The 13,434-nt window shown below is 50.8% G+C and overlaps 1 protein-coding gene across 1 annotated transcript in view; it reads left to right on the top strand.

Moving 5' to 3' along the window:
- The window catches only part of LOC135513727 (extracellular matrix organizing protein FRAS1-like), a 400,333-nt gene that overhangs the window by 158,937 nt on the left and 227,962 nt on the right, over positions 1 to 13,434 (top strand). Inside the window, exons 4-5 of the mRNA XM_064936617.1 lie at positions 1,537 to 1,629; positions 4,245 to 4,404. Of these exons, the coding sequence (XP_064792689.1) occupies positions 1,537 to 1,629; positions 4,245 to 4,404 (253 nt within the window). The remainder of the gene's footprint in view (positions 1 to 1,536; positions 1,630 to 4,244; positions 4,405 to 13,434) is intronic.

Below are 13,434 nucleotides of genomic sequence, written 5' to 3'. Positions count from 1 at the left end.
TTAAGTCCCTATTTGCCATGCAAATTAAGTGTATCCCCCCAAAAACATTTCCACTGCATTTCAGCCCTGCCACAAAAGGACCAGCTGACATCATGTCAGTGATTATCTCGTAAACACAGCTGTGAGTGTTGACTAGGACAAGGCTGGAGATCACTCTGTCATGCTGATTGAGTTTGAATAACAGACTGGAAGCTTCAAAAGGAGGGTGGTGCTTGGAATCATTGTTCTTCCTCTGTCAACCATGGTTACCTGCAAGGAAACATGTGCCGTATTCATTGCTTTGCACAAAAGGGGCTTCACCTGGCAAGTTTATTGCTGCCAGTAAGATTGCACCTAAATCAACCATTTATCGGATCATCAAGAACGTCAAGGAGAACAGTTCAATTATTGTGAAGAAGGCTTCAGGGCGCCCAAGAAAGCCCAGCAAGCGCCAGGACCGTCTCCTAAAGTCTATTCAGTTGAAGGATCGGGGCACCACCAGTACAGAGCTTGCTCAGGAATGGCAGCAGGCAGGTGTGAGTGCATCTGCACGCACAGTGAGGCGAAGACTTTTGGAGGACGGCCTGGTGTCAAGAAGGGCAGCAAAGAAACCACTTCTCTCCAGGAAAAACATCAGGGACAGACTGATATTGTGCAAAAGGTACAGGGATTGGACTGCTGAGGACTGGGGTCAGAAGTTAATTGACAGCATGCCAGGGTGGATTACAGAGGTCTTGAAAAAGAAGGGTCAACACTGCAAATATTAACTCTGCATCAACTTAATGTCATTGTCAAAAGAAGCCATTGACAGTTATGAAATGCTTGTAATTATACTTCAGTATTCAATAGTAACATCTGACAACATATCTAAAGACACTGAAGCAGCAAACTTTGAGGAAATTCATATTTTTGTCCTTCTCAAAACTTTTGGTCACGACTGTACTGTCACCCCACGACTGTACTGTCACCCCACGACTGTACTGTCACCCCAGGACTGTACTGTCACCCCACGACTGCACTGTCACCCCACGACTGCACTGTCACCCCACGACTGTACATTGATCAAGTGTTTCAACTCCACCAACGAAACTACATCATCACATTTGAAAATGTTCAGGAGAGAATTCCAGGACCACGGTGCTGAGTAACTAAAGCTATTTCTACCATGACCTGTTCTAATTTTTGGTACTGTTAGAAGCAAATGAGAATGGGACCGTAATTGATATTTATTTACTGACCTGACTAAGAAAGAACAGAGATAAAATGGCATTTTACCCAATATGGCCTTTAAGAGAAATGGAGTTGGATTTTCCTGAATTGACTGTAATCGAAATAGAATCGACCTTTTAACCACGGTTCACATTTTGTCTTCCGTTCTGCATTAACTGTTTAAATGAATCTGTCTCTATATGTTCCTGTTTTATTGTATTTTTCACTAAAGGGTTATAAAAATGGACCAAAGGAGAAGAGCCATTCACAGTTCTCTTTCCATCCTGCATTAACATGGCTGTCAACTACAGGGAACTGATACTGTATTCTGTCTGTGTGTCTTCTCAGGGAGAGCGGTTGAGGATCCCTCCCAACCAGTGTTGTCCACAGTGCCTGCCCTCCTCCCAGGGCTCTTGTCAGCATAAAGAAGCTGTTTATGGGGTTAGTAGGTGACACGGTCCACTGTGGAGGAACAGAGAAAACATCTGTCTTCCTCTCTCCTCTCCTCTGTCCCATCTCCTCTCCTCTCCTCTCCTCTCCTCTCCTCTCCTCTCCTCTCCTCTCCTCTCCTCTCCTCTCTTCTGTCCCATCTCCTCTCCTCTCCTCTGTCCCCTCTTCTCTCCTCTCTCCTCTCCTCTGTCCCCTCCTCTCTCCTCTCCCCTCCAACCCGCTCCTCTCCCCTCTCAACACACAATCTCTTTCTTGTTAGCTCCTCCTATTTCACCATCTCACACAGAGCCTATGTCCCAAATCACACCCTTTCTCTGTTTAGTGCACTACTTTTGACCAGAACCCTAAGGGCCCTTGGTGGTGCACTACTGTATGTAGTGAATAATGTGCCATTTGGGAGCAACGAGAGAGAGCTGGCTGGCGGCCAATCTTTTTAGGTAGAACAAGCTTCCTAACAAGCCACTTTGGCCTGAGGTTTAGGATTCCATTGGTGTCTCTGAAGCATCAAGTGTCTTTCACACTTTTCACAAGGCTCTACTCCTGAGGCAGGGAACTCGTGTTTCTTTCAAGGGTCTGCCTGGGTCTTCCAAAAGCTCTCTGTGGGTTGGTGAAGGGGAGAGGAGATTAAACTGTATATGTGGCACAGTAGCAGAATAATGATTTATGTTGTTATTTACTGAAGGTTGTATTCAACATTTATTTTGGATTGGGGCTAGGAAGATGAAACACTGGAGTAGAGATTTATAGATTACAGATAGCGGTCAAGATTACATTTTCATTCTCTGTCTGTCTGTCTGTCTGTCTGTCTCTCTCGGTCTGTCTATATATGTACAGTGCCTTGCGAAAGTATTCGGCCCCCTTGAACTTTGCGACCTTTTGCCACATTTCAGGCTTCAAACATAAAGATATAAAACTGTATTTTTTGTGAAGAATCAACAACAAGTGGGACACAATCATGAAGTGGAACGACATCTATTGGATATTTCAAACTTTTTTAACAAATCAAAAACTGAAAAATTGGCGTGCAAAATTATTCAGCCCCCTTAAGTTAATACTTTGTAGCGCCACCTTTTCCTGCGATTACAGCTGTAAGTCGCTTGGGGTATGTCTCTATCAGTTTTGCACATCGAGACACTGAAATATTTCTGCCATTCCTCCTTGCAAAACAGCTCGAGCTCAGTGAGGTTGGATGGAGAGCATTTGTGAACAGCAGTTTTCAGTTCTTTCCACAGATTCTCGATTGGATTCAGGTCTGGACTTGGACTTGGCCATTCTAACACCTGGATATGTTTATTTTTGAACCATTCCATTGTAGATTTTGCTTTATGTTTAGGATCATTGTCTTGTTGGAAGACAAATCTCCGTCCCAGTCTCAGGTCTTTTGCAGACTCCATCAGGTTTTCTTCCAGAATGGTCCTGTATTTAGCTCCATCCATCTTCCCATCAATTTTAACCATCTTCCCTGTCCCTGCTGAAGAAAAGCAGGCCCAAACCATGATGCTGCCACCACCATGTTTGACAGTGGGGATGGTGTGTTCAAGGTGATGAGCTGTGTTGCTTTTATGCCAAACATAACGTTTTGCATTGTTGCCAGAAAGTTCAATTTTGGTTTCATCTGACCAGAGCACCTTCTTCCACATGTTTAGTGTGTCTCCCAGGTGGCTTATGGCAAACTTTAAACGACACTTTTTATGGATATCTTTAAGAAATGGCTTTCTTCTTGCCACTCTTCCATAAAGGCCAGATTTGTGCAATATACGACTGATTGTTGTCCTATGGACAGAGTCTCCCACCTCAGCTGTAGATCTCTGCAGTTCATCCAGAGTGATCATGGGCCTCTTGGCTGCATCTCTGATCAGTCTTCTCCTTGTATGAGCTGAAAGTTTAGAGGGAAGGCCAGGTCTTGGTAGATTTGCAGTGGTCTGATACTCCTCCCATTTCAATATTATCGCTTGCACAGTGCTCCTTGGGATGTTTAAAGCTTGGGAAATCTTTTTGTATCCAAATCCGGCTTTAAACTTCTTCACAAAAGTATCTCAGACCTGCCTGGTGTGTTCCTTGTTCTTCATGATGCTCTCTGCGCTTTTAACGGACCTCTGAGACTATCACAGTGCAGGTGCATTTATACGGAGACTTGATTACACACAGGTGGATTGTATTTATCATCATTAGTCATTTAGGTCAACATTGGATCATTCAGAGATCCTCACTGAACTTCTGGAGATAGTTTGCTGCACTGAAAGTAAAGGGGCTGAATAATTTTGCACGCCCAATTGTTCAGTTTTCGATTTGTTAAAAAAGTTTGAAATATCCAATAAATGTCGTTCCACTTCATGATTGTGTCCCACTTGTTGTTGATTCTTCACAAAAAAATACAGTTTTATATCTTTATGTTTGAAGCCTGAAAGGTGGCAAAAGGTGGCAAAGTTCAAGGGGGCCGAATACTTTCGCAAGGCACTGTATGTCTCCCTCTCAATTCAATTCAATTCAAGGGGCTTTATTGCCAAAGCAAGTGAGGTAGATAATATACAAAAGTGAAATAAACAATAAAAATGAAGAGTAAACATTACTCCCTCCCTCCCTCCCCACCATCCACTCATCCACAGCATGACAGTCAGTGGAGTGCCCCCCAGTGCCAGGTGTGTGTGTGTTCTGGGGGTAGTGTATCCTGTAGACAGAGACCCTGTCCTCCTCTCAGCTGCCCCCCAGACCAGACTGCCTTCACCCCCGCCGGAGACTGCTGCCCCAAGTGTGCCCGTCATGGAGGTAAGTTTCATACCAGCTCTGCTTCACTTTCCAGTTTAACGCCTCAAAATGGCCTCCAAAGCAACAACAGATCCAGGTCATCTGTCATGAAAATGGTCCATTGAATCCAATAGAAACTCTTTCAGGACCAGAGCTAGGCAGAGGGGGCAGAGGGACCAGAGCTAGGCAGAGGGGGCAGAGGGACCAGAGCTAGGCAGAGGGGGCAGAGGGACCAGAGCTAGGCAGAGGGGCAGAGGGACCAGAGCTAGGCAGAGGGGGCAGAGGGACCAGAGCTAGGCAGAGGGGGCAGAGGGACCAGAGCTAGGCAGAGGGGGCAGAGGGACCAGAGCTAGGCAAAGGGGGCAGAGGGACCAGAGCTAGGCAGAGGGGGCAGAGGGACCAGAGCTAGGCAGAGGGGGCAGAGGGACCAGAGCTAGGCTGAGGGGGCAGAGGGACCAGAGCTAGGCAGAGGGGGCAGAGGGACCAGAGCTAGGCAGAGGGGGCAGAGGGACCAGAGCTAGGCAAAGGGGGCAGAGGTACCAGAGCTAGGCAGAGGGGGCAGAGGGACCAGAGCTAGGCAGAGGGGGCAGAGGGACCAGAGCTAGGCAGAGGGGGCAGAGGGACCAGAGCTAGGCAGAGGGGGCAGAGGGACCAGAGCTAGGCAGAGGGGGCAGAGGGACCAGAGCTAGGCAGAGGGGCAGAGGGACCAGAGCTAGGCAGAGGGGGCAGAGGGACCAGAGCTAGGCAGAGGGGGCAGAGGGACCAGAGCTAGGCAGAGGGGGCAGAGGGACCAGAGCTAGGCAGAGGGGGCAGAGGTACCCGAGCTAGGCTGAGGGGGCAGAGGGACCAGAGCTAGGCAAAGGGGGCAGAGAGGGACCAGAGCTAGGCAGAGGGGGCAAAGGGACCAGAGCTAGGCAGAGGGGGCAGAGGGACCAGAGCTAGGCAGAGGGGGCAGAGGGACCAGAGCTAGGCAGAGGGGCAGAGGGACCAGAGCTAGGCAGAGGGGGCAGAGGGACCAGAGCTAGGCAGAGGGGGCAGAGGGACCAGAGCTAGGCAGAGGGGGCAGAGAGACCAGAGCTAGGCAGAGGGGGCAGAGGGACCAGAGCTAGGCAGAGGGGGCAGAGGGACCAGAGCTAGGCAGAGGGACAAGAGCTAGGCAGAGGGGGCAGAGGGACCAGAGCTAGGCAGAGGGGGCAGAGGGACCAGAGCTAGGCAGAGGGGGCAGAGGGACCAGAGCTAGTCAGAGGGGGCAGAGAGACCAGAGCTAGGCAGAGGGGGCAAAGGGACCAGAGCTAGGCAGAGGGGGCAGAGGGACCAGAGCTAGGCAGAGGGGGCAAAGGGACCAGAGCTAGTCAGAGGGGGCAGAGAGACCAGAGCTAGGCAGAGGGGGCAGAGGGACCAGAGCTAGGCAGAGGGGGCAGAGGGACCAGAGCTAGGCAGAGGGGGCAGAGGGACCAGAGCTAGGCAGAGGGGCAGAGGGACCAGAGCTAGGCAGAGGGGGCAGAGGGACCAGAGCTAGGCAGAGGGGGCAGAGGGACCAGAGCTAGGCAGAGGGGCAGAGGGACCAGAGCTAGGCAGAGGGGGCAGAGAGACCAGAGCTAGTCAGAGGGGGCAGAGAGACCAGAGCTAGGCAGAGGGGGCAGAGGGACCAGAGCTAGGCAGAGGGGGCAGAGGGACCAGAGCTAGGCAGAGGGGGCAGAGGGACCAGAGCTAGGCAGAGGGGCAGAGGGACCAGAGCTAGGCAGAGGGGGCAGAGGGACCAGAGCTAGGCAGAGGGGGCAGAGGGACCAGAGCTAGGCAGAGGGGGCAGAGGGACCAGAGCTAGTCAGAGGGGGCAGAGAGACCAGAGCTAGGCAGAGGGGGCAAAGGGACCAGAGCTAGGCAGAGGGGGCAGAGGGACCAGAGCTAGGCAGAGGGGGCAAAGGGACCAGAGCTAGTCAGAGGGGGCAGAGAGACCAGAGCTAGGCAGAGGGGGCAGAGGGACCAGAGCTAGGCAGAGGGGGCAGAGGGACCAGAGCTAGGCAGAGGGGGCAGAGGGACCAGAGCTAGGCAGAGGGGCAGAGGGACCAGAGCTAGGCAGAGGGGGCAGAGGGACCAGAGCTAGGCAGAGGGGGCAGAGGGACCAGAGCTAGGCAGAGGGGGCAGAGAGACCAGAGCTAGGCAGAGGGGGCAGAGGGACCAGAGCTAGGCAGAGGGGGCAGAGGGACCAGAGCTAGGCAGAGGGACAAGAGCTAGGCAGAGGGGGCAGAGGGACCAGAGCTAGGCAGAGGGGGCAGAGGGACCAGAGCTAGGCAGAGGGGGCAGAGGGACCAGAGCTAGTCAGAGGGGGCAGAGAGACCAGAGCTAGGCAGAGGGGGCAAAGGGACCAGAGCTAGGCAGAGGGGGCAGAGGGACCAGAGCTAGGCAGAGGGGGCAAAGGGACCAGAGCTAGTCAGAGGGGGCAGAGAGACCAGAGCTAGGCAGAGGGGGCAGAGGGACCAGAGCTAGGCAGAGGGGGCAGAGGGACCAGAGCTAGGCAGAGGGGGCAGAGGGACCAGAGCTAGGCAGAGGGGCAGAGGGACCAGAGCTAGGCAGAGGGGGCAGAGGGACCAGAGCTAGGCAGAGGGGGCAGAGGGACCAGAGCTAGGCAGAGGGGCAGAGGGACCAGAGCTAGGCAGAGGGGGCAGAGAGACCAGAGCTAGGCAGAGGGGGCAGAGGGACCAGAGCTAGGCAGAGGGGGCAGAGGGACCAGAGCTAGGCAGAGGGGGCAGAGAGACCAGAGCTAGGCAGAGGGGGCAGAGGGACCAGAGCTAGGCAGAGGGGGCAGAGGGACCAGAGCTAGGCAGAGGGACAAGAGCTAGGCAGAGGTGGCAGAGGGACCAGAGCTAGGCAGAGGGGGCAGAGGGACCAGAGCTAGGCAGAGGGGGCAGAGGGACCAGAGCTAGTCAGAGGGGGCAGAGAGACCAGAGCTAGGCAGAGGGGGCAAAGGGACCAGAGCTAGGCAGAGGGGGCAGAGGGACCAGAGCTAGGCAGAGGGGGCAAAGGGACCAGAGCTAGTCAGAGGGGGCAGAGAGACCAGAGCTAGGCAGAGGGGGCAGAGGGACCAGAGCTAGGCAGAGGGGGCAGAGGGACCAGAGCTAGGCAGAGGGGGCAGAGGGACCAGAGCTAGGCAGAGGGGGCAGAGAGACCAGAGCTAGGCAGAGGGGGCAAAGGGACCAGAGCTAGGCAGAGGGGGCAGAGGGACCAGAGCTAGGCAGAGGGGGCAAAGGGACCAGAGCTAGGCAGAGGGGCAGAGGGACCAGAGCTAGGCAGAGGGGGCAGAGGGACCAGAGCTAGGCAGAGGGGGCAGAGGGACCAGAGCTAGGCAGAGGGGGCAGAGGGACCAGAGCTAGGCAGAGGGGGCAGAGGGACCAGATCTAGGCAGAGGGGGCAGAGGGACCAGAGCTAGGCAGAGGGGGCAGAGGGACCAGATCTAGGCAGAGGGGGCAGAGGGACCAGAGCTAGGCAGAGGGGGCAGAGGTACCAGAGCTAGGCAGAGGGGGCAGAGGGACCAGAGCTAGGCAGAGGGGGCAGAGGGACCAGATCTAGGCAGAGGGGCGGTATTGCCTGTACTGTGGTTGGCATCATATGATGTGTAATGCTGTTGCCAACCCTTGGAGAAAGCCTGCCAGACTCGGAGTCTGTTTGAGCCGTTGCCTGAGGACTTCAAAAGGTTCGCTGATTTCTGTCAGTTATATTATTGATATGTTGTGGTTGCCCCCTGCAGCGCTACGCTTGGCGGCTACATGGCTAGTTAGTGCCTGAACTGGGAATTCCCTTTGCTATTACAAATCTCACACTGTAAATCCTTTAAAGATCTCACCTCAACTTCAGGTGGGGATTTCTTTCCAGCGTCTTTGCCTGGCTGACTTCATCGCTGACCTACATTCAAAGAAAAACAACAATATGGGTTTATATATATATACGGTTAGGACATCTACTTGGTGCATGACACAAGTCATTTTTCCAACAATTGTTTACAGACAGATTATTTCACTTATAATTCACTGTATCACAATTCCAGTGTGTCAGAAGTTTACATACACTACGTTGACTGTGCCTTTAAAAAGCTTGGAAAATTCCAGAAAATGATGTCATGGCTTTAGAAGCTTCTGATAAGCTAATTTACATAATTTGAGTCAATTGGAGGTGTACCTGTGGATGTATTTCAAGGCATACCTACAATCCCAGTGTCTCTTTGCTTGACATCATAGGAAAATCAATAGAATTCAGCCAAGACTTTTGAAAACAAATTGTAGACTTCCACAAGTCTGGTTCATCCTTGGGAGCAATTTCCAAATGGCTGAATGTACCACTCTCATCTGTACAAACAATATTACGCAAGTTTAAACACCATGGGACCACGCAGCCGTCACACCGCTCAGAAAGGAGACGCGTTCTGTCTCCTAGAGATGAACATACTTTGGTACGAAAAGTGCAAATCAATCCCAGAACAACAGCAAAGGATCTTGTGAAGATGCTGGAGGAAACAACATGTACAAAAGTATCTATATCCACAGTAAAACGAGTCCTATATCGGCAGAACCTGAAAGTCCACTCAGCATGGAAGAAGCCACTGCTCCAAAATCGCCACAAAAAAGCCAGACTACGGTTTGCAATTGCACATGGGGACAAAGGTCGTACTTTTTGGAGAAATGTCCTCTGGTCTGATGAAACAAAAATACAACTGTTTGGTCATAATGACCATTGTTATGTTTGGAGGAAAAAGGGGGACGCTTGCAAGCCAAAGAACACCATCCCAACCGTGAAGCATGGGGGTGGCAGCATCATGTTGTGGGGGTGCTTTGCTGCAGGAGGGACTGGTGCACTTCACAAAATAGATGGCATCATAAGGACAGAAAATTATGTGGATGTATTGAGGCAAGACATCAGTCAGTAAGTTAAAGCTTGGTTGCAAATGGGTCTTCCAGATGGATAATGACCCCAAGCATACTTCCAAAGTTGTGGCAAAATGGCTTAAGGACAACAAAGTCAAGGTATTGGAGTGGCCATCACAAAGCCTTGACCTCAATTCCATAGAATATTTGTGGGCATAACTGAAAAAGCGTGCGCGAGCAAGGATGCCTACAAACCTGACTCAGTTACACCAGCTCTGTCAGGAGGAATGGGCCAAAATTCACCCAACTTATTGTGGGAAGCTTGTAGAAGGCTACCCAAAACGTTTGACCCAAGTTAAACAATTTAAAGGCAATGCTACCAAATACTAATTGAGGGTATGTACACTTCTGACACACTGGGAATCAATCATTCTAATACTATTATTCTGATATTTCACGTTCTTAAAATAAAATTTTAACTGACCTAAGACGGGACATTTGAACTAGGATTTAATGTCAGGAATTATGATAAACTGATTTTCAATGTATTTGACTTAGGTGTATGTAAACTTCCGACTTCAACTGTACACTACCGTTCAAAGGTTAGGGGTAACTTCGAAATGTCCTTAGTTTTTAAAGAACAGCACATTTTTTTGTCCATTAGAAATACAGTGTAGACATTGTGAATGTTCTAAATGACTATTGTAGCTGGAAAAGGCAGATTTTTTTTGTGTGGAATATCTACATAGCCATACAGAGGCACATTATCAGCAACCATCACTCCTGTGTTCCAATGGCACGTTGCGTTAGCTAACCCAAGTTTATAATTTTAAAAAGCTAATTGATCATTAGAAAACCCTTAATTATGTTAGTACAGCTGATAACTGCTGTGCTAATTTAAGATGCAATACTGGCCTTCTTTAGACTAGTTGAGTATATGGAGCATCAGCATTTGTGGGTTCGATTACAGGATCAAAATGGCCAGAAACAAAGCACTTTCTTCTGAAACTCGTCCGTCTATTCGTGTTCTGAAAAATGAAGGCTGTTCCAAGTGAGAAATCGCCAAGAAACTGAAGATCTCGAAAAAACACTGTGTACTACTCCCTTCACAGACCAGCGCAAACTGTCTCTAACCAGAATAGAAAGAGGAATGGGAGGCCCCGGTGCACAACTGAGCAAGAGGACAAGTACATTAGAATTTCTAGTTTGAGAAACAGATGGCTCACAAGTCCTCAACGGATCTTCATTATATAGTACCCGTAAAACACCAGTCTCAACTTCAACAGTTTAGTGGTGACTCCAGGATGCTGGCCTTCTCGGCAGAGTGCCTCTGTCCAGTGTCTGTGTTCTTTTGCCCATCTTAATCTTTTCTTTTTATTGGCCAGTCTGAGATATGGCTTTTTCTTTGCACTCCTCCCCAAAACTGCGCAATAATAAAGCATGAAGCAGACCAAGTGTGGCCTTTTTGTATGGCTAATTTGATTGAAAATACATTTTGTGGCCTCCTGAGTGGCACAGTGGTCTAAGGCGAGATTTCCTTGTCCCATCACGCTCTAGTAACTCCTTGTGGCGGGCCGGGAGCCTGCAAGCTGACTTAGGTCGCCAGCTGTACGGTGTTTTCTCCGACACATTGGTGCGGTTGGCTTCCGGGTTAATCCAGCAGTGTGTCAAGAAGCAGTGTGGCTTGGCAGGGTCGTGTTTCTGAAGACGCACGGCTCTCGACCTTCGCCTCTCCCGAGTCCGTATGGGAGTTGCGGCGATGTGACAAGATTGTAACTACTAATTAGATGTCACAACATTAGGGGTCAAGTCCAGTCCCAAGTAGAACGTGTCGAGCCTCGAGTCAAGTCCAGTCCAAAGTAGAACGGGTCTCGAGTCAAGTCCAGTCCCAAGTAGAACGGGTCGAGCCTCGAGTCAAGTCCAGTCCAAAGTAGAATGGGTCGAGCCTCGAGTCAAGTCCAGTCCCCAGTAGAACGGGTCTCTAGTCAAGTCCAGTCCAAAGTAGAACGGGTCTCGAGTCAAGTCCAGTCCCAAGTAGAACAGGTCTCGAGTCAAGTCCAGTCCCAGGTAGAACGGGTCTCGAGTCAAGTCCAGTCCCAAGTAGAACGGGTCGAGTCTTGAGTCAAGTCCAGTCCCCAGTAGAACGGGTCGAGCCTCGAGTCAAGTCCAGTCCCAAGCAGAACGGGTCGAGCCTCGAGTCAAGTCCAGTCCAAAGTAGAACGGGTCGAGCCTCGAGTCAAGTCCAGTCCAAAGTAGAACGGGTCGAGCCTTGAGTCAAGTCCATTCCCCAGTAGAACGGGTCGAGTCTTGAGTCAAGTCCAGTCCCAAGTAGAACGGGTCGAGCCTCGAGTCAAGTCCAGTCCAAAGTAGAACGGGTCGAGCCTCGAGTCAAGTCCAGTCCCCAGTAGAACGGGTCTCTAGTCAAGTCCAGTCCAAAGTAGAACGGGTCTCGAGTCAAGTCCAGTCCCAGGTAGAACGGGTCTCGAGTCAAGTCCAGTCCCAAGTAGAACGGGTCGAGTCTTGAGTCAAGTCCAGTCCCCAGTAGAACGGGTCGAGCCTCGAGTCAAGTCCAGTCCCAAGCAGAACGGGTCGAGCCTCGAGTCAAGTCCAGTCCAAAGTAGAACGGGTCGAGCCTCGAGTCAAGTCCAGTCCAAAGTAGAACGGGTCGAGCCTCGAGTCAAGTCCAGTCCCCAGTAGGACGGGTCGAGCCTCGAGTCAAGTCCAGTCCAAAGTAGAATGGGTCGAGCCTCGAGTCAAGTCCAGTCCCCAGTAGAACATGTCGAGCCTCGAGTCAAGTCCAAGTCATCCATTTTAAGAGCAAGTCGATTCGAGTCTCAAGTAATTTCAAGTAATGTCCCAAGTAGAACTGGTCTCGAGTCAAGTCCAGTCCAAAGTAGAACGGGTCGAGCCTCGAGTCAAGTCCAGTCCCCAGTAGAACGGGTCGAGCCTCGAGTCAAGTCCAGTCCCCAGTAGAACGGGTTGAGCCTCGAGTCAAGTCCAGTCCCAAGTAGAACGGGTCGAGCCTCGAGTCAAGTCCAGTCCCCAGTAGAACGGGTCTCGAGTCAAGTGCAGTCCCAAGTAGAACGGGTCGAGCCTTGAGTCAAGTCCAGTCCAAAGTAGAACGGGTCTCGAGTCAAGTCCAGTCCCATGTAGAACGGGTCGAGCCTCAAGTCAAGTCCAGTCCAAAGTAGAACGGGTCGAGCCTCGAGTCAAGTCCAGTCCCAAGTAGAACGGGTCGAGCCTCGAGTCAAGTCCAGTCCAAAGTAGAACGGGTCTCGAGTCAAGTCCAGTCCCAAGTAGAATGGGTCGAGCCTCGAGTCAAGTCGAGTCCCAAGTAGAACGGGTCGAGCCTCAAGTCAAGTCCAGTCCCCAGTAGAACATGTCGAGCCTCGAGTCAAGTCCAAGTCATCCATTTTAAGAGCAAGTCGATTCGAGTCTCAAGTAATTTCAAGTAATGTCCCAAGTAGAACTGGTCTCGAGTCAAGTCCAGTCCAAAGTAGAACGGATCGAGCCTCGAGTCAAGTCCAGTCCCCAGTAGAACGGGTCGAGCCTCGAGTCAAGTCCAGTCCCCAGTAGAACGGGTTGAGCCTCGAGTCAAGTCCAGTCCCAAGTAGAACGGGTCGAGCCTCGAGTCAAGTCCAGTCCCCAGTAGAACGGGTCTCGAGTCAAGTGCAGTCCCAAGTAGAACGGGTCGAGCCTTGAGTCAAGTCCAGTCCAAAGTAGAACGGGTCTCGAGTCAAGTCCAGTCCCATGTAGAACGGGTCGAGCCTCAAGTCAAGTCCAGTCCAAAGTAGAACGGGTCGAGCCTCGAGTCAAGTCCAGTCCAAAGTAGAACGGGTCTCGAGTCAAGTCCAGTCCCATGTAGAACGGGTCGAGCCTCAAGTCAAGTCCAGTCCAAAGTAGAACGGGTCGAGCCTCGAGTCAAGTCCAGTCCAAAGTAGAACATGTCGAGCCTCGAGTCAAGTCCAAGTCATCCATTTTAAGAGCAAGTCGATTCGAGTCTCAAGTAATTTCAAGTAATGTTTCGAGTCCAGTTAAGTTGTTGTTCAACTACAAATCTTTGTATATTTATTGAGTTTACCAGACAGCCATTTTAATTATTTTGTCTGCAACACATTTTTGATGATGTAATAATTAATTTTAACATCAAATTCCAAATGCAAGCTTCATAGGTAAATGATGAATTTCAAGCAAT

This window comes from Oncorhynchus masou, chromosome 25 (genome assembly GCF_036934945.1).
Source record: "Oncorhynchus masou masou isolate Uvic2021 chromosome 25, UVic_Omas_1.1, whole genome shotgun sequence".
Lineage (NCBI taxonomy): Eukaryota > Metazoa > Chordata > Actinopteri > Salmoniformes > Salmonidae > Oncorhynchus > Oncorhynchus masou.
This window is presented reverse-complemented; position numbering and strand designations above follow the sequence as displayed.